This window comes from Culex quinquefasciatus, chromosome 3, assembly GCF_015732765.1.
Source record: "Culex quinquefasciatus strain JHB chromosome 3, VPISU_Cqui_1.0_pri_paternal, whole genome shotgun sequence".
NCBI classification, from domain to species: domain Eukaryota; kingdom Metazoa; phylum Arthropoda; class Insecta; order Diptera; family Culicidae; genus Culex; species Culex quinquefasciatus.
Window position 1 is genome coordinate 66425135 of NC_051863.1, and position 26469 is coordinate 66451603.

The following is a 26469-nucleotide window of genomic DNA, read 5'->3' on the forward strand; positions in this document are numbered from 1 at the left end:
CGGAAATTGCTTTCCGCATAATTGATCGACGCCACCATCATCGTTAGCTCAAACCGGAAAATGACGAAATCGGAAAAACAACTTTTTTCCCTAAAATAACTTTAAAATTTCAGCGATGTTTCAAGACATAGGCGCTTCGGTCCAGACACCGTCAAAACGGCATTTTAAAGTTTCATTCGCCCTTTTCATATGTTAGACTAGAATTTTGAAACTTGTAACTATTTTTCTTTGAAAGGCCAACTTATCACCTTTCATTTGCGTATAAGACAATTGAAATCGGTTGAAATGGCGAGGAGTTATGATTTTTCGAAAAAAGTGTTTTTTGCGAAAATCGACGAAAATGGCCATTTTTCAGACCACCCTAACACGGCGTAGGTCACCCTAATGGCCAAACAAAAAAATACGGGTCTAATTATTTCGGCCAGGCAGCCCAAAAAAAAATTTGAGTCCAATCCGAGCACTTTTATTTTTTTCCATGCTGTTTTCGTGGGAAATTGCTGTATAATAGTGATATTATGAAAATTTACTATTTATCATCTAAGTAATAATTTTTTTTCATCAAAACGATCAAATTTTTAGTAAAATATTATTATTTAATCTGAAAATGAAAGAATCGTTTCAAATATATTCTAATCTGATGCATCTAAGTGATAACAGTTCAATTGTTAGCAAATTAACATGTTGTTTCATGAATTGTTCCTCTTGCCCCAACGGGTTGTTCGTCTTGCCCCACTAGTTGAGTAGAACGTACGGAAAATAAAATCAATTATTAACATTAAAAAACAGGATTTTTTAACTTGTTCCATCAAAATCATAGTCAAAACCTGGAATAAGATGATTATAAAAAAAATCAGAAAGATTTTTTAACGTTTTTGATGGGTTATAACGAGCATTTCCTTAGCTTGTTACACTTGCCCCACTTTCCCCTACCTCATGTGTGAGGCTCTGGGGGACTATTCGATCACAATAAAATCAGAACGTTTTAAACAGTCAAACTCAACAATTTGGCGTAATCAATTAAGAAAAAACCACCCTTTCATCATAGACGTTTTATAACTCATATTTATACTTCGTAACTTGTCAGATTTTCAAAACATATATTCTTAGTGTAAGCATTTAAAATTCAACATGAAATGGTTGAATTAATCGATTTTAGAAAGATTTTAGAAATTAGTTATCGTCCATTACAGAATTATAGAAATAACGATAACGATAACCATTATCGTTATCGTCAGATGATAATATTATCAACGATAATTTTATCGATTAACAACCTTGCTGAACTGGTAAAATCATGCTTAAAATGATTATCTACGCGGGAAAATGCATTTTACATTGTTTTCAGTTAAGTGCAATTCCATTGAAATTTTGTGATTTTTGAAAAAAATATTTGTTTGTCCCCTTATTTATCGAGGAAATATGCGGTATGGTATGCGATATAAATAAAAAAAAGTGTTTTTTGCAACAGCCTAAGAACCTAAAAAAACACTAAGAATTTGTTATTTAAAACAACATTAAAAAAAATTAAAAGTATGATTAAGACTAAGATTTTAAGTCATATTGAAAAATTTAGTCTTTGTTCATAAGCGATTTTAGTATTTTTCAAAATCCAACAATTAATTTTGAGTAAAGACCACTTTCAAACCAAACCGATCCCAATTCCTTACAATTTAGACCGAAAACCATTTCATCCCCCCTGCTTTACTGCCGAAACTCCCCGCTAAACTTGTCGTAATACCCTCCCCCGCGGGCGTCCGTGTGGAAGTAAAAGTAAAGCAAATACCGTCTCAACCGACGACACGCTCGCGAGCGCATCTTCAGCAGCTGCCGCAACGTGTTGGCCTCCATCGTTTCCTTGTCGATATCGTCCAGATAGTCCTCGACCACGTGCTCGTAGTGACTTACTTTGAATCCGCGATGCAGCCGGTCCTTCATGATGGCGATAAACTCCTTGTACGACAGCAGCCCGTCGCCGTCCTCGTCGAAGATCGCAAACACCGTGTCGATCAGGTGCGAGTTCAGCTCCGAGCCGGTGCAGATCTTGACGGCGCGTCCGAATTCGTCTGAAAGATGGATTTGGGAGTTATAAAATCATTGAAAATTAATCGAAGTGGAGTTACCCTTGGAAATAGGTTGATCGGCCAGCGTGTACATCCGCATGGCGATCGAGAAATCGTCCAGGTTGTTCAGAAATTGGCAAAACTGACGGAACTCGTCGAACGAAACGCCCTTCTCCTTGGCCTCTCTGTCCAGCAGACGGTCCAGGTAGTTGTCGTACTCGTCAGTGTCCTAAAAAATCACTCAATGACCCATTCTTCATACGAAAGTTACTCATCATACCAAGTAGGTGTACCGCAGCAAGATCTTGGCAAAGTCCACCTCCGTGATGCACTCGCAACCCTTGGAGAACTCGCAGAACTCCAGCTCCAGCACCTCCGTCTGGAGGTTCTTCATGAAGTTGTAGAAGCCGTCGTACTGCAGATCCTGGTTGCCCTTCTTGCCGAAGAAGTGAATCTGCAGCGTCGTGTCGACCTTGTGCTTTCGCTGCAGACCCTGCTCGTCGTCCACGTAGTCGTCCTGAAATTGAGGTTGAACATCAGAACCACACTTTTTGAGGATTCCGCAAATCTTACATGTTCTTCAGCTTCCTCTCCCTCCTTGCTTTCGATTCCGCGTTTTCCCTTCCAGGCAAAGCTGAATATCTTCTCCATCTAACATTGTCCGTGAGTGCAGTAAAGAGATAAACAAAAACACAGACAAAAAGATACATTAGAGACTTTGTAAAAATAAAGGTTGAAACCGGGACCGGGGACGCATTCACAGTTTTACCAACGAATACAGTGTGTGCCGCTTTCACATAACTATACACAACTTGCGATTCCGTGTTACCCATTAACCTTGCGCAGATGCCTCATTCACCAGAATAGATATGCGTATAATTGGCCTTATTGAACATGATGCGGTATGCACGCAGAAGTGACCAGAGTAGACGTGGACAATACGGAGGACAGATTTGTAGTGGAATCGGTGCGAACATGAGAATTCTCATTTTCAAAAAGGTTTTTCCCTGCTGAGTTTTGTGAAGGTAGAGGATACGAGTGCGTCTAATTTAAAAAAAAAAACTTTCCTAAAATTTAATGGATTAAAAGTATGTGAAAACATTGCTTGCAGTAAATGTAAATTCTGGTGGAGTAGATGAATATTTTCATTCATTTGGCGAATATGTGTTTCATGCTTCCAATAAACGAATGCTTCAGTGAGGATGTGCCATATTGCATTTAATTGTAATTGTAAGTGAATAAGTCGCAAATTGGTTTCAGCCTAACTGTTTTCCAGTTACCGAACAAGTATCGTCATGATTCGAAATCCGGACACTTATAGTAGCATATCATTTTTGTTATAGTTGGCGAAAAATCATGTAATAAATTGTAAATGTAGAAATATCATCAGAATGTAGTATAAACAGTCAGTTTCAAAAAAATGCATGCAAACTATGTCTTTTCTAACCATTTTTCATCAGAATTTTAAAATTAAAGTGACTTGTTGTGCTTCGATTCCCGGGCACTGATAAAAGCTGATTCGAAATCCGGACACTTTTGCTTCGAATTCCGGACACTCGATTTTACTTATGAATCGCACAAATTTGGACTGAAATGTTAGTGAATGGCATTCTTTAGGTATCAAATAAGCTGTTAACATCAAAACAATCGATAGTTTATATTAAAATTTGCTAAAATTTAAGGAAATCGAAACCATAAATTTCTGCATTGCCTTCCCGGTGCTTCGAACGCCTATGAAATATTTCAAGTGAAATGTTTCAAATTTTTGGTAAAATTATTATTTTATTGTATTTAATTGTTTTGGCATTAACTACAGCGTTCAAACAAACTTTAAATGAAAGTTGATGTTGAAATTCATCAAATAACACAGTTTTGACATTCATAATGCGAACTTATATCCAAATAATTAATAAAGCAAGATGAAGTGTCCGGGTTTCGAAGCGTCCGGGAATTCGAATCATGACGTTACTGTACTTTGAACACTTATCTATCAAGATCAGTATGGTATCATAACATTCCGTTCGTTTTTTTATTTTGCAAAAACAAATCTGGAGTTTTTTTTTTTGAAAAGGTCCAATAAACCAAATTTTCAGTTTTTGCTTTTTGGGTGTTTTTCAAGACCCCTGACTCAAAGCGGTTTCAAAAACACCCAAAAAGCAAAAACTGAAAATTTGGTTTATTGGACCTTTCAAAAAAAAAACTCCAGAAATCTTTCACCTAAGAATGTTACCCCGGTTTACGGTATCCCACAGATTTTTTTTCACCAAACGTTACGTCATTTTTTAATAGCTCCAAGTTGTTTTTACTTGATGATTTTTTTTTGGAAGAGACATACCATCTTGCAACATTTTAAGCTATTTAAAAAAAAAAAATGCTTTCAAACTTAAAAATAAAAAAAAAACATAGAAGTTGCGTGTGTTTTTTCTTCAGTGTATTTTTTTCAGAGCCCAATTTTCTACAAGTTGGTTTTGGACCACTTTTTGACACAATGCAACGGCATATTATATAATAATATTATATTTAGATTACGAAAAACCAAAAATATCCAAATAACTTACGCCCTTCTCAAATGTCATTCTCGAGTGTAAGATAACATGGGGAGAATTTTTCCCGTGAACCATTTTTTCCTGAAAAGTCCAAATCATAACCTACAACTTTTTCGAAGTCTCAAACTGCATATTTTCGAATATTTGCTTGTCCATTTTTTTTTAACTAATTCACAACATTGGATGACTTGTATGGAAGAGCTAATGATGCAAAATAGTATCTTTTGATATAGAAAATGCATGGACATCATCCAGATAAAACAAAACGGTGGCCCAAATTTGAAGCTCACATGAGCATGCGGGCCATATTTGGAAAATTGTTTATACAAAAAATTAAACTCCTTTTTCCTCTCGCAAAACACGTCCTTTACTAAAATTTCCAAAAAAGGTTTGATGACAATTTTGACGATATTTATGCTTTTTCATCACGATCAATCGTAGGAAATTGTTTCAATAAGATACATTTTTCAAAAAAAAAAAAAAATGTTTCGTATAAACGGTATGGAAATCATTAGTATTATTTTAACAAAAATAATAAAGGTACGCTAAAATAAGTTTAACGGTGCACATTAACCAACCAAATTGACTCAGATTTTGGTTACACACATTTAAGTATCTTTAAAACTACGGGAACCTTCGAGGTTTTTTTTACCTGAAGTATTATCTAATAAGCGTTGAACAGCAATGTTTTAATATTTTTGCAATCAAATTATTTCAGGATTGGGTCAGTAAAAGTAACAATTTTTCAAAAAGAATACAACAACTTCCGCAGTTGCTCTGCAACCTTAAACTAAACCTTAATTTAAAGTAAAGCAAAATAGCAGGGGGTTTCAAAAACTTCATGTTGATTAAAAATGCTCTTCACTTTGTAAGTAAAGCTCTACGCGTTGGCTTGACAAAGTCAAATCAAAAAGTGATGAACTATCACTTTTTAGTGATGAACTGTCACTTTTTACACGGGGCTCACGAACACCCAAAAACTGGAAATTTGGTTTATTGGACCTTTTCAAAAAAAAAAAAAAAAAAAAAACTCCAGATATTTTCTCTTGCTTGAAGAATCTCTTCCTCGACGGTCCCTTGGATTCTGTTTGCTTAACATATCTATTCCGGTTGTCAATAATTTCACTTTCTCATGGCTTGCATAGACACTTTTCTTTGAGAAACGAAGCTTTGAAGGGTGTTTGACATTTATTTGTTTTTTGTTTGCTCGACGTTGCCATGATTCTCTCCCATAGCTGGTTAGCAAGAAAAAACAAATGCCAATCGAGTCTTCATTTTGCATCGTTCTGTAAACTGATGCTTCTCTTCCTCGGCGGTCTCTTGGATATTGACAACCAGAGAGTCGACTATATTTTCCTTGACCACTTTCAAGAACATTTAATAAAATTTGCAGAGTCTCGGCCCGAAACTTAAAACACGAGCAAAAGCAGCGAACCGAAGATTTGCATTGACGTTTTGGAATTTTGACAGTTTGGAACGCATGAATTACCCCATTACCGGTTTCCGGATGGGTGATGTGGAAATTGTTGCACATGGCTGAAGTTGGGAATTTTGCAGTTTATTTTAATTTATGCTAAATTTTAAAATTTAAACACGAATCTACAGCGAATCGATGTGCAAACTAAAGATACACTAAAGTCACAATTATTTGATGTGCAATCTTGATCAGAATCGCGATAAAAGCGGTTTAAATTGAAAAATGATAATAAAACATATTCTGGTCTAAAATTTAACGAAATTTGGTCTGTTTTGTAAGACTTAATGTTATTGTACAATGGTTATAGATTTTTTTTTTTACAAAAAAGTAAATTTACGGTTCGTCCACAAACAATCTCATGTTTGTAAACAAACGACGCCATATTGCCAATGTTGTACGGTAGCTCATATCAGGCCATCACCGGGGCCCTGAAAATATGTGAGGCATTATTTAAATGGGTTTCTCCTATCTTTTTTTTTATTACTAAATCATGACTCTGAGATTTTCAAATGTTTTTTTTAATGACTGAATTTGTTGTTTTTCTTAACGGTGCACATCAACCAGAGCTTTTTGCACAAAGATTTTTGTTACACACATTTAAGTATCTTCAAAACTGTGGGCACTATTCATTTTTTTTTCATCGCCCAAAGTACTATGTACAATACATTATACAATAAAGTTGGACTTTTTTTGAAATAAGATTGGGTTCGTAAGTTTAACAATTTTGGAAAAAGAAGATAAAAACTTCCTTGGTTGCTGTGCACCTTTAAAAGCTCTAAAAAGGTTTAAAAAATTATCATTACTAAACAATATCGACTCTTCAAAATAAGTTTTTCAGGGTTCTAGGTTTATTGAAATGCGGAATGAATTAACGTTGTAAATCTAAGGGTAGTATTAATTACACACAGAATGGAACATTTATCACTATTTTTACTTTGGGGTAAATTGGATCAGTACGGCCACTCAAAATATCTGTTATTCTTTTAAGTGTGCATCATTATGTGGGGTTCTTAAATATTATAGGTTTTTATTTTCTATTTTTTTACGATAGTGACATTCAAATGTGATTAAGTTACAGGAGGGGAATCAAATGGCGACCGGGGACATTTCACACACACGCAAAAGAGAGGAAGGGGGACCCAAACGCACACAAATTCCTTGATGTGTTAGGCGGGGATGAAGAAAGAGAGAGCTCTATTGGTCTGCTTGCGCAATATTGGTGAGACAGCGAATAAAGGAAAGGGTGGGACAGACGACAAACCACACACGCAGTTTATGCTTCAAAACCGTTATTTGGGGACAAACTACTCATTTTTTTAGGAGGGGGTATTTCTCGGGGGGGTCAAGACTTACAAAACTCTTCTTGCTACTTTTGATTGCTTCTTCCGATGATGACGACGACGACGGCGATGGGGAAGTTTGCTTGAGGTCTTCTTTGACCGCCTTGAGCGACTTTGGTGGCGTCTTTTCCGGACGGTACCCTCGCAGCAGGAACTTGGCTTGGGCCGTGGTCGATACCAAGCGAAGTAACTGCGGCGTTTTGATTTTTGTTTGTTTGTTTTTGAGGTTTTGATTTGTTTTTTTTTTGACAGTTTTGTGCGATTTGATGAACATGCAAAAATGTGCAGAAAAAAGGGTGGAAAGAGAAATTTTGATCATTTATGTGTTTTTTTTCCAATAGTAGAACGGATATTTTGTACTGATTAGCAAAACAAACCACTCAGTAAGGTTAATCACATCAGATTGACCTTTATGTCAATTGAAAGGTCTTACGAACATGTTATTTAAATCGATTCCGAATCAACAACTGGTAGGATTTAACTATTTTTTCACTTGAAAAAAGGTAGGGAATGTTAGTGTACTAACAAATCATCACTATTTGGACAGTTGATCACAAAAAAAGCTCAAAAGCAATAATTTTGATTGATTTAAATATCCACAAAAAAGCTTAGTAGCAATTTCGTTGCATAAGGCCAAATTTGGAGCATCAATTACAAAAAAGCCAAAGCAAGTTATCAACTCGACATTTCAACATAGAAGCTTGGGGGTTAGAGTTGGTTTTAGTTTCACTGAAAGCGCGACAACACTAATCTATTTAATCTCACAGCTTTTCTAGTGGCTTCGTCTAGGTCACGATCCTTGAGTGATCCTCCGAGCAGCTGACGGATCTATGGACGTGTGTGTGTGTGCGCGGGTTTGGTTGTGTTTGTATGTTCACACACACAACGATACGACAATAATAAATAGAAAAATGGCGGTGGCGTGGTGTTGGTTGGTTGGTTGTGGTGCATTGATTACGGGTCAAAATAGTGGGCGGTTGGAACAACATATAAAAAATAGAAGAAAAAAGCAAAAAACAAAGTAAAAGTTAAAAACTAAACAAAAAATAACTGGATGAAAGTTCCTAAGCGATTGTAACATGAAAGGTTGGAAGACACAAGGTTCAAAATGCAGAAAAGGTCAACATATATAAAAGTAAGTTGTTCTCTTTTCTAAAATGACCCATTCACCGACTCACAGACTCACTCACTCACTCACTCACCCTCTCACTCATTGACTCACTCACACACTTACTCACTCACTTATCCTCTCACTCTCTTACTCACTGACTAATTCGCTCACTCACTGACTCACTCACTCACTCAATCTCAAACTCACTCACTCAATCCCTAACTCACTCACTCACTCGTCTACTCGCTCACTCACTCACCCACTCACTCACTCACTCACTCACTTACTAACTCACCCACTTACTCACCCACTCACTCACTTACTCACTCACTCACTCACACACTCATTGGTTATTTTAGTTTCGGCCTTTTGTCCATTCCACCTTATGTCTTTCGACCCATCGTCATTCACTCTTCCTTAGCTTACTTGGCGAAATGAATTTGTGTTGGACCTGATAGAATGCAAGACTCATTTTGACTGATTTTTTTTTGTAAATTTCCAAGTTACCTGAACATACTGTCGTTCGAATCTGTTCAAATTTGAAAAAGAGTGTTTTTCCACTTAATTGAGAACTTACCACTAAAAATTCGTCCTTGTCAACGCGCGAATTGCCATCGGTATCGAACATGTTGAACGCAATTCGGAATCCAGAGTGGGGCTCTAAAATGTTATTTAAAATTATGACTTTTGACACTGCAACTAAGCAAATATGGAAAAATACTTACTGGTCAGAACCGAGAGCAAGAACAGATATTCGGTGTAAGAGATTATTCCTAAAAAAATAAAACAGCAAAAATTACCCAAAAGAGCCAAACTGTCTCTCAAACCGTTCTTACCCTTATCGCGCAGGCTGCGGAATAGCTGCGAAGATCCGTGCTTGAGCTGGGGCGTGACGTCTTTTAGCTTTTGCACCTCCTCTGGGCTCAGCGTTTTTCTCTTCAGGCGAGCTAAAGGACAAAAAAAAATAAAAACATGTAAACAAGAATAAGTGCCAAGTAGCAAGCCCAGGTACATGGGAGGGAAAAACCGGTGGCAAATTATCACAAAGAGCGTTGTGATTACGCGGCCAAGTTGACACGCATGGAAATTAAAAGCATTTTTTCCCTCTCCCTCTGGGAACCGCCTAAACGTATTCTTTACCCTTTAGTTGCTGGAGTTTTAAATTTTGGAATGTCCAAAGCAAACAAATTTTAATTCTATTAGTGCCCTTAATGAATTTCACAAAATTTTGGGGAGTTATCTGAGGTCGTCTAGCAAAACTGTTGTACTCTATGTGGGCTAGGGTGCCCAGAAAAATTATCCCCTGCTCCTAAAGCAAAAAACGTTTTTATGGGTTATTTTAAGCATATGTACCAGTTTGAAGCGAAATTGGTTAAGATTGATACCCGAGCCAAAAGCTGGTGAAAAAAAAAAATGTTTTTCATACAAAAATTACTTTTTTTTTAAAAAACGCTGATAACTTTCATATTTTTTTTTCGATTTTGGCCATAAGAACTTAACCTTCGAGTAGCAAATGGTAAATGTTGACCGATTTCGGTCATATTTGGCTCAAAGTCCTAAAATAGCTCAAGGAATAATATTCAGCTTGTGGTTTTGAACATAGGTCCCATATTCCGGGTACCATAAAGTGGGCCCTTCTTATTGTAGTTTTGATAAAAAAAATTATAGGTTTTAGTCTTGTAGTTTCGTTAGTTCTAGTTTTTAGTTTGGCTAAGATGAATATTTATACCCGAGAAAAAACTAGCATTAAAATACTTCATGAAGGAAAAGCAACCATGCAAAAAATAATTTCGAAAAGCCGAGATTTTATTTACAATTTTTATTTTTTGACTTTGTTGATCTGACTGTTGGTTGCTGAGACACAGCCTCTTCAAATTTGGAATATTAAAATTTTGGGAAAAATGATTTTTTCTTCGTGTTAACCCTTGTTATTAAACTCGCGACATTCAATGTTGTAAAATGAAAATTTTGTGAAATCTACAAATTTTTTCTATAAAAAATGGTTACAATTTTTAAGTCCAGGAGCAACTTTTGGAAGGGCTCAAAACAACTATTTAGGACATTTTCAAATATTAGGCTAGATTTTGAAAATTTATAATAGAGGGAAAAAACAATTAAAAAAAATCATTGAAGTTTTAATTATATGACGCTGTATCTGTTAGAGTGTAACAAAACTGACTTTTTGGCGGGCATTCAACGGTTTGTTCCGGTGGGCATACTAAGCCCAAATCCAAAATATGAGCTTGATTGGACGTAACAGGAGCTGGCGCTCCGCCCTTCAATTTTAAATGGGATTTAACCCGTAAAAAAAGATTTTTTTCAAAAATGTCACTTTTTGAGGCATTTTGGCCACTGAAGCGTTTAGTTTCAACATCATTGGCGTGTAGGCCAGATCCTTACGCATCTTTTGGTACATATAACATTGAAATTTGGAGCAATCTAGAGCTCGGTACAGGCCTTCAAACTTTGGCATTTTTTCGAAAAATCGGTCCCGGCAAAAAAGATATGCGTCGCGCTTTGCGACGCCCTAAACGCCATTTGATTTTGCCGGGGCCGATTTTTCGAAATTATGTCAAAGTTTGAAGGCCTGTACCGAGCTCCAGGGTGCTCCAAATTTCAATGTTATATATACCAAGAGATGCGCAAGGATCTGGCCAACACGCCAATGATGTTGAAATCAAACGCTTCAGTGGCCAAAATGCCTCAAAAAGTGACATTTTTGAAAAAATCTTTTTTTTACGGGTTAAATCCTATTTAAAATTGAAGGGCGGAGCGCCAGCTCCTGTTACGTCCAATCAAGCTCATATTTTAGATTTAGGCTTTGTATGCCCACCGGAACAAACCCTTGAATGCCCGCCAAAAAGTCATTTTTGTTACATCCTAATCTGTATCTGTATCAGCCACCAGCAGTTCAAACATTGTGAAAAAAGAATTGTGGAAAATTTTCTCAGCTTTTTGCATGGTTGTTTTTGCTCCATGAAGTGTTTTTAAATTGCAACAAACTGAAAAAAATCGTTTTCGTTTGCAAATTTGAGTTTGAATAATCATTTTTTCCAAAAATGTATAATTCCGGTAAACGATTTTGCACCAACCTAAACTCAGGCGCAATAAATGCTTTTTCAGTGACCCAATATGTACTTAAATTAAAAAAAATACGTATTTTTTGAATTTTACTTTTAGCGCTAAACAGTCTGACGGTTCCTTTTCATGATAGATTCTCGTTTTTTTTGCGAAGTTCTAGAGAAAGAGAACAACTCAGAGTTGCCAATTATCAGAGCAAATAGTGATTTCGAAAAATATCTTAGGTTAAATGTAAAGATTACAATCTAAAAGAACTTTGGAATTTTCGATGAAGTTTAAAGTTTTAAAAGTAACCGGCTCCGTGGCTTAATGGTTACGGCTTCTGCCTCACAAGCTGAAGGTTCAGGGATCAAATCCCGGTCGGTACCTTTGAAATTCGGAATCAGGAATTGGAACAAAAACGACACTGAATCAGGTGGGATTCGAACTCACACCTCTGGATTGATGGTCTGGGACTCTAACCAGTCGGCCATCTGAAGGTTATAAAACATGTTGTATTCTTCTCATATTAAATACGCTCTGATCCCTGATTTGCCTGTAGGGATTGGGAGTCTTAAGATAGATCAAGGATCCGTCTGGTGCTTGCTTCTATGTTGAGGCGGGGCCGGACAATGCCCAACGACCTCGGAATTGGGCTGCTAGGATCTCTGCCATTCTGAAATGGGTCGTTGGAAGCAGCGCGAGGGCTATCACCACCTAATACCCGGGACTGAGATAAGTTGTATCAGCATTCGGCATATACAAAGTCTGATACAAATTATACTTTCCCATAATTTTGCTACCGGTTAGCGGGTATTGGAATGGACCACACACACAAGTTTAAAGTTTTAAAAGTAAAGAGCAGAACTGTGGAGTCGGAGTTGTCAAATTCTGAATAGCCGGAGTTCATGTCGTGAAATATTCGAATGTCGCAGTCAATGTTTGTATTAATAAGTTATTAGAAGTCGAAGTCAAATTTTAAAATAGAGTTTAACAAAAATATGTATATGATTTTCAAAAACAATGGCCAATAAATTACTATTTCTGATTTTTTTCAGTCTCGAAAATATTTTTACCGGAAAGCTCGTTCAAATTTCTATTAATTTGCCTTTGTCTGGAGAATCAATTCCCTTGTTTGGTTTGTGAAAGTGTTGATGCTTTTTTTAAATACAGTTTTAATGAATGATTTGTATAGTATTTACCATTCTGCATTTTCTGTGAGGCTTTTGCAACATCTTAGGTTACCATATTAAAGAAATTGAACAAAAAAAATTGTGGCATTTGACTTTTAAATATACACTTTTTTTAAGAAGTGCCGTGCTTTTTCATTCAGTATATTTTTTTCAGAAAATCCCTCAAATTTCCTATAATTTTGTCTTTACCCTTTTTTTGGGTGTAATTTTTGTAATTGAAATACGCAACTTTTGGTACCTTAACATGTATAGGTCATCGCAGAAATTTTGAAGTTATCGCAGTTTTAGTGAAAAAAGTAAATTTTTCCCGTTTTCGTAATTTTTCTAATTTTGCGCGTGGCGCTTCGAAAACCCCAGTTTTTATTTTCAAAAAATCGTATCTCAGAGTATTGAAAACGTAACTCCACCATTTTTTGATATGTTATAACAAATTTCCGAGGAATCTGATAAACATTATTTTAGACACAGGCTCTTTGGTCCCGAGACCTTCGAAACAACATTTTAAGTTTTCATACGACCTTTTCAAATTTTAAGCTAGATTATTGGAAATTCTAACTATTTTTCCCAAATAGCCAAACTAATAACCTTTCTTTTGCGCCTAAGACAGCTAAAATCGGATGAAATGGCGCGGAGATATGAAAAAGTGGTTTTTGCGAAAAATGACGAAAATTGCCATTTTTTTTACCACCCTAACACGGCGTATGTCACCCTAATGGCCAAACAAAAAAATACGGGTCTTATTATTTCGGCCAAGGAACTTTCTGAAAAGTTTTGAGCCCGATAGGCAGGGAAGGTATTTGCCGATGGGCCTCCAAAAAGCTTTTTAAATTTATTTTCTTTCAGTTAAGGTATTTACTATAATCATGTATGGAGCACTTGTAGATATTTTACTAATGAACAACTTTGTAGAACATTGTTTTGTTCTAAACTGAATGCTGTTGACATTAGAGCGTAAACAAAAATCCCCTCACCATCGCGAGTGAGGGACGTCGATGGTGGCATTTTTAGACATTGTTTACGCTCTAGTGTCAACAGCATTCACTTTGGAACAAAACAATGTTCTACAAAATTGTTCGTTTGTTCAAAATCTACAATTGCTTCATACATCATTATAGTGAATTCTGTAACTGGAAGGTAATAAATCAAACGAGGGCTTCGCGATGGTTTTTTGCCATTTGCCTACCCTGCCGATAGGAGACCTTTTTTCGAATTATGATGTTTTCGAGGGGAATTGCTGATAAATTTTTACTAATTTCGAACAAATGTCACTGAAAGGGTTCCGAGGGCGTTTTGGCGTGCGCCCGCGACAACCACCAAAAAGGGGGCGCGCGCGTACAGAACCGGTACCGGCACTGGCAAAAGGTCAGAACGGGTGCCTCTGCCGGCTGGCCAGCTTGCCGTCAACGATCCGTGGCCCCATAAAAGGGGAGGCCGAGAACGCGTGGTCAGCTCGGCTGATAACAGCGAGAAAGAGAAGCCGGCACCGATTTGGCAAGCGAAAACAACGACCACGACGGGTTGTTATCACCGCTCGATTGAACCGGGGAGTCAATTTGGCGGCGCGTAGGATAAAAGTGCCATCATGACCCTGTGGGGACCACTTACGCCTTGGTTCCTGCTCCACCACCGACTCCAGAAAGTCTTGCGGCGTCATGTAGATTTGGCCGTCGAACTCGACCGAGGCGAACTTGATGAACCGGCGCTCGCGGGCCGTCAGCTTGATGGCCTTATCGGCGACCTCATCCTGGGGGAGGGGGGAAAAGAAATGACATTTTATTAGATTAGATCATTGGTTGGGTGACAGAAGTTTGCTGGTTGTGAATATCTGATGATTAATAAATTTCTAGTAAGGAGGAGAAGGATGTGGTTTCGAATGATTCCAAGTGGATTTCCCTCAACCACAACACCTTAATTCCTAATCAAAATACTTGGTTATGCGCACGTCAATCTGTTTTTCAAAACTGTTTTGGAATCAAATTAGTATGCATCGACTGTCTGAAATATTGATTCATAAATTGTGTTTATAGCTATCCTCCACTCGATTATTCTCATCAACTTTTTTCGCAATGACTTGTAGACAACCAGGTGTGATTAGTGAAGACAAATGTTTGTAACTATAGCTTGTCATAAATGGAAACGCGATTTGCACCTTTTGTTGAAGTATCGCAAATAGTTGTACTGATTTGCAAGTAAACACCACATTGAGCCTTGACAACCAAATTACCAGGCATCCGATAAAGTTAGACAGATCTCAGTATAACTTACTTTCAACAGCATCATAAGGGTTAATTTTGTACCTACACAGAACAAAAAATGGTGGTAATATTTATCAGGAAATGATGACAGATTTTGTGTTAGAAAAAGTGTAATATAATATCAGCAACTGGTGAATTTTCATAGGTTTCTAATGGATGTGCGACAAAAGGTCGAAAGAGATAAGGTCGAATGTACAAAAGGTCGAATGCAAAAAGGTCAAAAGACATAACGTCGAAAGGACAAAAGGTCGAATGTGAAAAAATGAAGCTAAAATTAATAATAATAAACTTCTAAAATATTCTTGAAAAAATATTCTTACAAGCAAATCTGATTTGTTTCTAAGAGTACATCCGTCCTTTTAGTAATGATCTTTTAATAATCAGAATAAATTCCAAACCATTTTTTGAGAAGTTTTCTATATCCCAAAAATATTAGTTCGTGTATTTTGTAGTAATATTGTGAGTCATCATATTTTTCAAACATGAGCAGTTCTTTGAAAAAAGTGTGAGTTTTTAAAATATTTTGAAAGATTATTTTATTTTAAAAAATGCAACCTATTCTTGATTGTCATAGTATATTTGTGATTTTTTCCATTCTTTCAAACATGAGAAGTTCTTTGAAAAAGAAGTTCGACTTCTAAAATATTTAGGAAGATTATTTTTATTTAAAAAGAAAACCTTGAATTCTTGATTCCTGATGGTCAATATATTTTTGTGACTTTTTCAAACATGAGCACTTCTTAAAAAAGAATGTTCGATTTCTAAAATATTTTGGAAGTTAAATTCTTTTTAAAAAAAATCGACCTAGTTTTGAATGACATGAAATTTTTGTGAGTTTTTTCAGTCTTTCAAACATGAGCAGTTATTTTAAAAAAGGTCGACTTCTATTATGCTTTTAAAGTTTATTTTCATTAAGCAACCTTTCCCTGACTGTCTCAATGTTTTTGTGAGTTTTTCCATTCTTTAAAATATCTGTTCCTAAAAAACAGTTCAGTTTCTAGAATATTTTTTAAGTTTTTATTTCATTTTTTAAAACAACATATTCTTATTTGTCTTAATGCTCCTGTGGATTTTTTTCTTCAAATATTAATGGTTTTTCAAATGATTTTCGCTCCGCGTTTTTTGGCCTCTCCTCGTTTAAAAATTTTCATCGTGGTGCTTTTCGGTTCGTTTTTTCCGGCGGGACAGTTCCGTGGGTCAACTACCCGGTTTTAAGATACTGAGTTCTTCCCAAGTTTGAGGAATTGTGTGGTTGTGCTGAAGGAAATTTCGTTGAGTTGGGAAGAAAATTGTGTGGTTGCGGTTGCGGAAGATGAAGATTTTGCTCAATTTTGTCCACCGGCTTGTGGAATTCTTGCTATATCTGGCCTGATAAGATGTACAACCTATAGTTTTAACGAGTTTGAATGAAATTAGTGTTAAAAATGTGGATTGTTGAGCAAAGTGCCACGAAGATCTTATGTGTGTTCAACGTTTTCACTTTATTGCTTCGCAAAATTTTGTTTATCGCGTAACCATAGAAACCGGTTTGGTGCGGTACGAAAGATAGTGAGCTGCTTTGACTGGGGGAGGGGGAGGGGGTTGGGGTGTGGTGAATTTAGTGCTGGCAAAGTTTTAGTGATTTAAAAGAGTCTTGTGAAAATTCTTAGAGGAAACGCTCAGAGAAGCATCATAACTATTTGGGACGAATTCCTTTTTTTTGTTTAACAGTGAATTATAAAACAATATGCATAACAAAATTGTGAACTAGAAGAGATCCCTGGCTCAGGTACCGTTCCAGTTGTTTTCGTTTGTTAGCATGAGGACAAGCCGAGATGGGTGTGCTGCAGGCGCCCGCATCTTAGTTGTCAAAGAAGAAATGAGAGGCCTACTATGTTCTATCGGGTGAGCTCGTTTCATGTTAAATATGTTTGCGGAGATGTATGAAGTCTCTAGTATTGCGCGTATTGAGAAAAAATCAGTTTTGGTGATTTTCTTGTAGGGGTCTCAAAGATACGAGCGCAAACTTTTTTCAAATTCATCGCAGCAACCGTGTTGATTTTCATTTTCGATTGCTGTCAATTTACAAAGGTTTAGAAAATTATGTTCAGGAATTTCGCCGGATGCAACGGTTCCGTGGCCTTCGCGGCAGGCATGGTCCTCGGTCTTCGTATCGGGTCGGATGGACGCACTATGGTTGGTGATGGCTTTGTCGGGCTGAATTGTCCCTCGTTGGTGAATCGGTGGCACTTGCATCCGCCATTTGAGCCCATACCCGGACCACCCGATGCTAGGGCTGAAAATTCAACTCCGAAAATATCTGCCCGAAGAAGCCAGGAACGCAGTGCGTTCATCTATCCAGGGGCGAAGCTAAAACAACACCAAGCCCGCCGCGAAGGTCATAGAACCGCTGCATCCAGCCCAGAAGACCGGCCAACCGCTGGCGTTCTTCTATAATGTAACACAGTAAGGGGGTGGAGTGGGGGCGGTTTGGTTAGGGGGTCAAAGACTTTGTTACATTTTTAGGTTAGGTTTGGCTTTCGGTCTGTTTGGGGAATCAAAACACTTGTATGTTCTCTTCATCCGACGTTTCGACCCGTTTTGGGCCTTTTTCAAGGAATCGAAATGGGAGTGTTTGTCATTAGGGGATGCTCCGTCAAGCACAGAACTATCTGGTAGCAGGGTAATGTTTCAGCGAAACTGGCCGCTATCTGGTATTCGCTCGTCATACGGGTTCGTTTCCACTCGAAACGCGAGAATTTTTGGGGCACGGATAAATTCGACACATTTTGCGCCACTTGAGAAACCGGATGTGGCCACCGGGGAACATGGAAAACTTGTCCAGAAGACGAAATTGCACTAGACTTGCAAGAGACACTCTATATTCAAATTCAAGAAGTTTTATACGTTGCATGACCAGTTTATACTGTTTCTGTGGCCACCGGAAATCTTAAAACCCGTGTTGAAGTTCCATTCTTACGGATTTTTTTATTACATGAATCAGTTTTCGTAAAAATAAACTTGAGGAAAATTTAACAAATCTGGATCTTCCTGTGGCCCGTTCTCTGGTTGGCTTTTGTAGTTGGCGTGGAACCATGTTTCTGTAAATGTTTGGGTCCATTTTCCCGGCGTCTTGCGCCTTTTAGTGCCAACAAAATCAGGCGGCTTATCCTCAGGGCAGCAGGTTCTCCAACGAGGGAGGAGCCTGTCCGACAAAGCCAACAACGCCCGCAGTCCCTCCATTCGACGGTACGGTACAGCTTATCACGAAGGTCGCAGTTCCGGTATCGGTACGGATGCCACTGAAAAACGGAATCGACGTAACACCTTATAATGTGGCCCTCTTAAACCTTGCGGTTTCGTCAACGGTTCCACAGGTGTGTATCGTTCTTTTTGCGACAAGACTCCGCCTCCCGGGTCTCCTAAGTATGAAGGTATGGCACGGGTGCCACTGAGCCGGTCGCGAAGATCGCAGAACCGCAGATTCCATCACCAAACATCAGTCTTCTAAAATCAACAAGCAATCGACAGCCAGCACCAACATTCCCTACGATTTTTTTCAGATTGACAATCAACATGTTTTTATTTTTTTCTGTCTAAGCCTACTCTCTTGCCTTCTCTACAGGTTTTTCCATTGCGACGTTATCTTTCTGCGGCGATTAATTGAAGCGCAGGATTCTAATTTTTCTTGAAATTATTAATATATTCGGTTTGTGTCAAATTATTGGTCTCATTCCTAAACATACGTATCATATAAGTCAACATGTTTTTTTTTCTTCTTTTTCGGAGAATTGTTAATCATGTTGGTTTTTATTGACATTTGCATGATGTTGGTGGTGGTTTTATGTAGAAATGTCTTAAATTTGATTGTTGGTTTTGACAAATTTGGAAATAGCTTAGTGTCAGTGTTTTGAAATCAGTTTGATAGTTTGAATTACCTTACAAAATTTGTTATAAAAATATAGATACAGGTTTTATATTTTATCTAAAATTTACTTTTACAGTTTTTTTTATCCTTCTGGTAGTTACATTTAATAGATGTTTTAAAATATGTCTTATTGCAGGTACAAATATATAACTTTGGATTTCAGGCTCACAAGGGAGACAACATTCATAAAATAATTGTGTTTCATATTTTGTCTCGATTTTGGAAACAATATTAAATTTGATAAATAGTTTTTACAGATAAATATAAATAAAAAAGAGTGTTTTTAAGCATCTCGGCAATCGAGACAAATATAATCAATTAAAATAAGGTTTGACAATTGTTTTGACGTTTTTATTCTCAAGCCTTTAAGCCTCAAGCTTTTAATTTTTTCTCTAATTAAGTTTTAGTTTTATCTGTTGCATTTTATTAGCAAGTTTTTTTTATGATATTAAAAAAAACTATAACTGCCGAAACGAGCATTAAATTGCTTCCATTATTTTGAATACGATTTTGAGAGTTAAAGCTTCGAAACAACTTGTTAAGTTCTTACAGCATATATTTATTTAATCTTTATACATATATACTAGGGTGTTTCAGCCAAACAAAAAAGTTCTCAGAATCAGGCAAACCGAGGTTCCCCTTGTAGAGGATACCCATAGGGACTCTCATGCCAAATATCAGCCCATTTGGTTGAGAATTGGCCTGTCCCCAGCGGTTTAAAGTTTACATGGAAATTACTATGGGATTTTTGTGCTTTTCGTTCAATCGTTCCTACAGGTCTGGGGACAATATGGATTCACTCGGAATAAAGACAGGTGTGTAGGGGATGGTCCAATGAACACATTCCAGAAGGAATTAGGCTTGTCCATTCTGTCCCCAAGGTGCGCATTGGATCGACGTCCGGTGTCTCCAGAATCAACGATTCACCCTTCAAATGTACGCATTGTCCTTAGTATGCTATGACGGCTAGGAGAAAATTACGACGCCCCATGTCAGACGGTGAACACGTGGCAGAGCCAATTTACCAATTTTGGCATCAATAATATTTTGTTAAGTTGTTGCTATTTGTTGATTTTATTAGGGAAACTTTATTAATAACCCTATGGATCTAAAATGAAACTACGACATGAAATGAATTGCGCTTTTAAAAACTAGTTTTATTGTCATTATTAATGTATTTTGCGTACTTTTTAAAATCGTTTTTAATTTCTTAACAAAAGTTTAAAATTAATGCTGCCAAAATTGGGACTATAGACTGTCCACATGATATAGAAACCAGGCCTTGACAACTGTTTCGAAGATTTTGTTCTCTACATTCCAAAAAGTTTGGTTTCAGCCGCTGCATATTATTCTCTTTGCACTGACATTGTGTTTGTGTTATTAAAACTATTATTTTCAATATCAAATATTTTTTATATAATTGCATTTATTATTCTTATCCAAGTTCCAAGTTATAATAAGTTATATGAGTTTATTTAATATTTAGTACAAGAATTAGCTGTAGAATAAAATTATTTTAGTTTTTTCTTGAATCCATTGATAGGTTTGAACTTCGAAACATTTGTTAAGAATTGAGGACATATTTATATATTTCATATTATTATTATATTTTTAATATTTTTTATTTAATATTTAACATTTACTATATTTATCAATATTATATTATCACTATACCATTACTCTCTATATTTCGAATTGCGTTGAAAAACTTATAGCACCATTGTTTTTCAGGACCACTTGATTTATCATCTGAGAGTCTTTTTAATAAAATTCAGTAGTTATTTCTTGTCATGTCACGATTTTGGAATCAGTTATTTTTTTGTTAAGATGTTTTCCAAGTTTTAATTATTCATTTGCATGAAATGTCGTTTTTAAAGCTTTACCAATTCATTGGATTGTCTTCTGCCTAGTTTCAATGGCATTATAAAATTCCTGCTTCCAAAATTGGGACAGTTGTATCAATTCTAGGCTTTAAAAGTTGTTTCGAAGCTTTTGTTACCTAGCCACTACAATTCTTTCAGCTTTTGGTATATTTTATTTGAAGAGCACCTTGATTTTCTTTTTTCAATTTATTTTTAATTTTGATCTGATTTTTTTTTCATTCCAAAGTAAGCTATTCCATTTATTTATGTTGATTAAACTGAATAAATGCTTCGAAACAACTTGTTAAGTTCTTATGGCATATATTGATACTTGTATTATTATTTGTTATACATTATATACTCTTTATTTGTTTTCATTATATTGGGGCCATCCACAAACCACGTGGACACTTTTTTGGGAATCTTTAACCCCCCCCCCCCCCTCGTGGACAATTGTCCATACAAAAAACAACTTTTTTGTATGGATCGTGGACAATCGCCATACCCCCCCCCCTAAAGTGTCCACGTGGTTTATGGATGGTCCCATTATATAACCCATATTAACATATATTTCAAACGCCTAACAACCCCCCAAAAAAATACTAACCCCTCTCAAAAAATAATCCCAGGGCCTTCATATATTTTATGGACTGGATGAGGGAGTCGTGGATCGCCTGGCCCAAGTCACATGAATGTCATTGTCTATTTAATCATACCATAACAAATGGTTGGATAGAGAATGATAAGCTTTTAAGGTCCTTAAGATATAAGTCGGTTACTAACCAAACCGTCTCAGTTGAAACATACTGCGGTCATGGCCAAGTCCTGCCAAGACGGGGATACTAATACATACATACATACATACAAATATTAATGGTTTTTTAAATACTAATTCTAAAATATTTTATAAGTTTTAATTTTATTCACGAAAAAATAAAAGTTGGAATATTTTAGTGATTCTTCAATTCTTTCAAATGTTAACTTGAAAACGGTGCACTTTATCAAAATTTCACTTGAGTGCTTTTTGATTGCAAATTTGATTTTACATCGAAAAATGAAGTTGAAAAATTTTTGCGATTAATTTTTCGATTTTTTGAAAAAATCAGTATTGATTCAAAATTTCATAACTCGCTCAAAGATTTTTTGCACAACCTGGAAATTTCTGAAAAGTTGGCATTTGATGTCCTCTAAAACATACCAAAAAAAAAAAAATATAAAAATAGTGTTTTTTTTTGCAAATCAAGTTTTACCCAAGTAGCACTCATAACTTGTCGACTGTTGAATAATAGTTAGACAATTGTTTTTGATAAACATACGAGAAAAAATCTGAACATAACTTAAATAACAGTTTGTTTCACTGCTTGTATAACTGACTTGTGTAACTATCGTGTTTTGTGCCACAAAAGTGTTAAAACACAGTCAACTTCACTCTTTTCCAACAAAACACAACATAGGAAAAATTCTCACCTATTTGAGGGGTTCCATCCAATTTGCTGATTTACACTGTTTAAACAAATTATTTTGGAACACCTTCGATAGAAACTTGCTTGCTCACTTCCGTTTGAGGTATTTATCACTTGATTTCAGTCGAAAACGCTTTTTATGAGCTGTAATTAAACGTCAAAATCCTGATATGCCATGATGCTGTTCCCTCATCTGCATTGTTTTCCTCGAAAACAGTTTGTTGAATAAGAATAATATTGCACTGTTTGTTTCACTGCTTATCTAACATAGTCATGTGACGGCATCTTCTGAAAAATGGGCGTGGTCAACCATTCTATAAATAACCTTAGGTTTTCTCGATTTGTTACACAAATGTTATCGGAGAACAGGTTATATAACTGATATTCAACAAACATATTCAACCTGACATTGCGTGTTGTTAGGTGGTGTAAATTTGTACGTGAGATATTTAGAGTTTCAAAAATGTTTATTTATCGAAGATTGCAATAATTTTGATTGTTGACCGATTATTTATAAAAATATCGCCGGTAAAAACTACAAAAAATATCAGCTTACGGAATTCATGATAGAGAAAACAACAAATTAAAATCACACCAATTTTCAATGTTACTCCGTGGTACGGTAATCGAAATGACAGTTGAAACGGTTTGTTATAACAAAGTTACATAATGGAGTTATAAAAACTGACTTGAAACAAACTTATATAACTTTATTTCCAATGACAGCCTTTTCTGGAGTTGAGTTGTATAGCTCACTGCAGTATAACAAAGCTGACATCAGCCTTCTTATTGACGTTTAGGCCAGCTTGTTTACTATGAAGCCTCGTGGAGAGATGTGGAAGCGCGCCTGGACCTGCCTGGAGATAACAACAAGTCGTGGAAGTCATCGGATCGAATCTTGGGAAAGGCGAAGTTCATAAAAAAAAATGAAAATCTAAAAGTTCGCCATGAAGAGGGTTTCACATGAATCACAGTTAGAGAGCACGAAAACATTATTTTATTTTTTTTCATGCAATTTCATTTTTTTTTCTAAATAAATTGGCCAGAAACAAGCGCACCAAAATAGTCAGAGATACTATTAATATTGGCTTCGTCGTTGATTGAAATTCTAATAAGAACTGTTTGTTTACATGTAAGTTGGGTAACGGTTAGACAACTGTTTTCAATCTATCTTTCCTTTTCAGTGTGCGCTTTGATTTGACAGCACAGCCGTTAACCACGCCCCCTTCTTTTCGTTGAATCTCTTGTTAGCTAGCACAGTGTTGTCAGATACATTTGTACAACTTACTCTGATAACTTGCATCTTATTCTGGCATGTTATACAACACGGCGTGTTTTCTAGAACAACCTTATCAGGAAAAAATAGTCATCACCACTTTCAAATGTGTCTTATAGGAAATTTTCTCAGCTTTCCAATGCATCTAAAAGCGAAATGTTTCATCGGGAAATTTCTGAGTTATCTCTATTTTAATTTTTTTGGTTTTTAATTCCTTTTTTATTTATTGGAAACTTTATACTAACAGTCCAGAAAACTTATCAAATGATGTGTTTCATGAGTCATTTACTCATCAAAATGTTTGCACATTTTGATGAGTAAGACAAGCAACAACTTTGTAGAAGGTTGCAAACCGCTAAACATTTTGAAAATTATGTTTTGTCTATGTTTTTGAATATATGGGATTTATTCAGAAATTAAATTCATTAAGCAGTGTAAAAATGTATTTTTTACAAGAATTGTTTGATAATTACATATTTTTTGTGTACAAATATCATGTCTACTCTGATTTAGCTTGTTCAACCGAAATTTTGGCAGGTTTGTGATTGTTAATGGTTTTATTGAATTTTGATGAATAAATTTGATATTTCCTTAAGCAAACATTAACCTGGAACATAAATACAAATATGATTTGAAATCGAAAATGTACTACATATTACTATAGCAAGCTTCAAAAGTAATATTTTCATGAGTATAAAATAAAGAAAAAAAATTATAAAATGTTTTCTGTAGAAAATGCACTTAAAAGTAACAATAAAACTCGAATCTTCCAATTCAGAATTCTGAAAACACCGTCACAAACATTTATTTTTGCTTGAACAAAAATTAAATAGTATTTTAACAAAAAAAAATCTAACAGAAACTTTCTTTCCGAACTATTTGAACAAAAATCAAGACATATATATATTTTTTTAAGATGAGATTGAAGATGAGATTCTTATAAACTTCTAAAATATTGCTAATTCCTTGATCATTTAATACAAAAAAAACTGAAACAATCATTCCATACTAATGAAAAGTATTTCTCCTAAAGCTAGCAACAGTAATTTACAGTTTAATTTCGAGTCTAAAACATGTTTTGTATCCATGCAACTAGTTAGTGTTTGATTAAGGAAATATGATATTTATTCATAAAAATCTTGTAATACCCTATCAATCTCAAACCTGTAGAAATTTCGGTTGTATTAGCTAATTCCAAACTGAATCAGAGCAGACCGGTGTTATTTGTACACAACAATTATGTTATAATCTATTTGTTCTTGTTAAAAATAAGATTTCAATACGGTTTTATTATTTTATTATTTGAATAAATCCCACATATTCAAAAATTCGGTTAAAACTTAATTTTCAAAATGTTTAGCGGTTTGCAACCTTCTCTAAAGTTGTTTCATGTCTTATTTTGCACATTTTGGTCAGTAAAATACACATGAAACACATAATTTAACAAGTTTCCTGGACTGTTATTTAAAAGTTTCCAATAAATGATCAAGGATTTTAAAAGAAAAAACTTAAAATAGAGATATCTCAGAAATTTCCCGATGAAACATTTCGCTCTTAGAAGCATTGGAAAGCTGAGAACATTTCCTATAAGACACATTTGAAAGTAGTGATGACTATTTTTTCTCTTTAAGGTTACCCAGAAAATACGCCGTGACAACAGAAAAAAGTGCGCTTTTTCCAATGCACAGGAGTTGTAGAACAAGTTGTGGTAACGAGGCCGTTCGGTTATACAACCAGTTAGGAAATACGTTTATCTGACAAAGTGTGTTGCTTGGGTAGTGACAAAAAGTTAAATAAAAAGTTACCAATTTTTTTTACCGTGTATCATTTTTGTCCTGTGTAGTCCATATCCATATTACAACTTTGCCGAAGACACCAAATCGATCAAAAAATTCCTTCAAAAGATACAGATTTTAGGATTTTCATACATCATTTTTGTATGGCCAGCTGCCAAATTTGTATGGAAAATTATATGGACAAACTAATGATGCAAAATGGCTTCTTTGGGCATACCGAAGGCACCAAAAAAGTTTCAGTCGGATTAAAAAATACAAAAAAAAAAAAATCGAATGACCGAAATTTGAGAGAACTGCTATTTGTAAAAATGGTTTTGATAGACGACTTTTAAGTGAATATTTTCTTCATTTTTGAAAAAAATAATTGGGAATAGAACCAGATTCTCTGCACCAAGACAGCCGTCTATTGCTCCACAAGAAAGGAATTTGGAAGACGAGAAGTGGGGAAAATCTCCACGGTATCCCCAAGTTAGTTTCGCTTGGAGTTGGACGGTTTTGAGTATGTTTCATACATTTTTTGTTGAGGTACTTTCGAAATAACTAATACATAATAAAATGAAAATGGACAGCACATTTAATATGCAAATGTAAGGCTTACCGTACTGCACTCACGTAGGCAACATTTGCGAAAATAAAATAACGATTCAATCTTGTTGCACAACACTAGAGTGCGGCACGTCCGCGTGACATTTTTCTCGCGAGCCACATGTGACGTTCATGTATGTGGTGTCCAACTACTGAATGTCAAGGGCGAAACTATTGGCACTACGCCCCCCGGGGCATGGCCTTCCTCTAACGTGGGATTTCTGCTCCAGCACCTCTGACGAGACAGGAGAAACCGGGACCGACGTTTTACTTCACCATCCGATAGAAGCTCAGTGGATAAGGCGGGAATCGAACCCGCGTCTCATAGCATCATCGGGATCGGCAGCCGAAGCCGCTACCCCTGCGCCACGAGACCCAATGTCAAGGGCGCGCTCTCTTAATTGAATTCGCCATCCAGATAATCTCACTAGAGAAAATAAATTCTCAAACAAAATCCGCGACTAGAGGCACGTCCTCCTCGATCTGTGGCAACACGCTTCGTGACAAACATTTAAAAATGGAAAATTTTGGTTTTGTT

At 36.0% G+C, this 26469-nt stretch overlaps 1 protein-coding gene across 5 annotated transcripts in view; it reads right to left on the minus strand.

Moving 5' to 3' along the window:
- The window catches only part of LOC6032526 (calcium uptake protein 2, mitochondrial), a 141538-nt gene that overhangs the window by 2737 nt on the left and 112332 nt on the right, over positions 1–26469 (minus strand). The window contains exons 2-11 of one of the 5 annotated variants that reach the window (XM_038260360.1): positions 14393–14531; positions 9371–9481; positions 9260–9307; positions 9112–9194; positions 8189–8251; positions 7437–7613; positions 2634–2711; positions 2341–2577; positions 2121–2289; positions 1906–2063 (exon numbers count right to left, since the gene is read on the minus strand). In XM_038260360.1, the coding sequence (XP_038116288.1) occupies positions 1906–2063; positions 2121–2289; positions 2341–2577; positions 2634–2711; positions 7437–7613; positions 8189–8251; positions 9112–9194; positions 9260–9307; positions 9371–9481; positions 14393–14531 (1263 nt within the window). Of the gene's footprint in view, positions 1–1548; positions 2064–2120; positions 2290–2340; positions 2578–2633; positions 2712–7436; positions 7614–8188; positions 8252–9111; positions 9195–9259; positions 9308–9370; positions 9482–14392; positions 14532–26469 lie in introns of those variants that run through there. The other 4 variants (XM_038260358.1, XM_038260359.1, XM_038260361.1 and 1 more) reach the window with 4 other exon arrangements.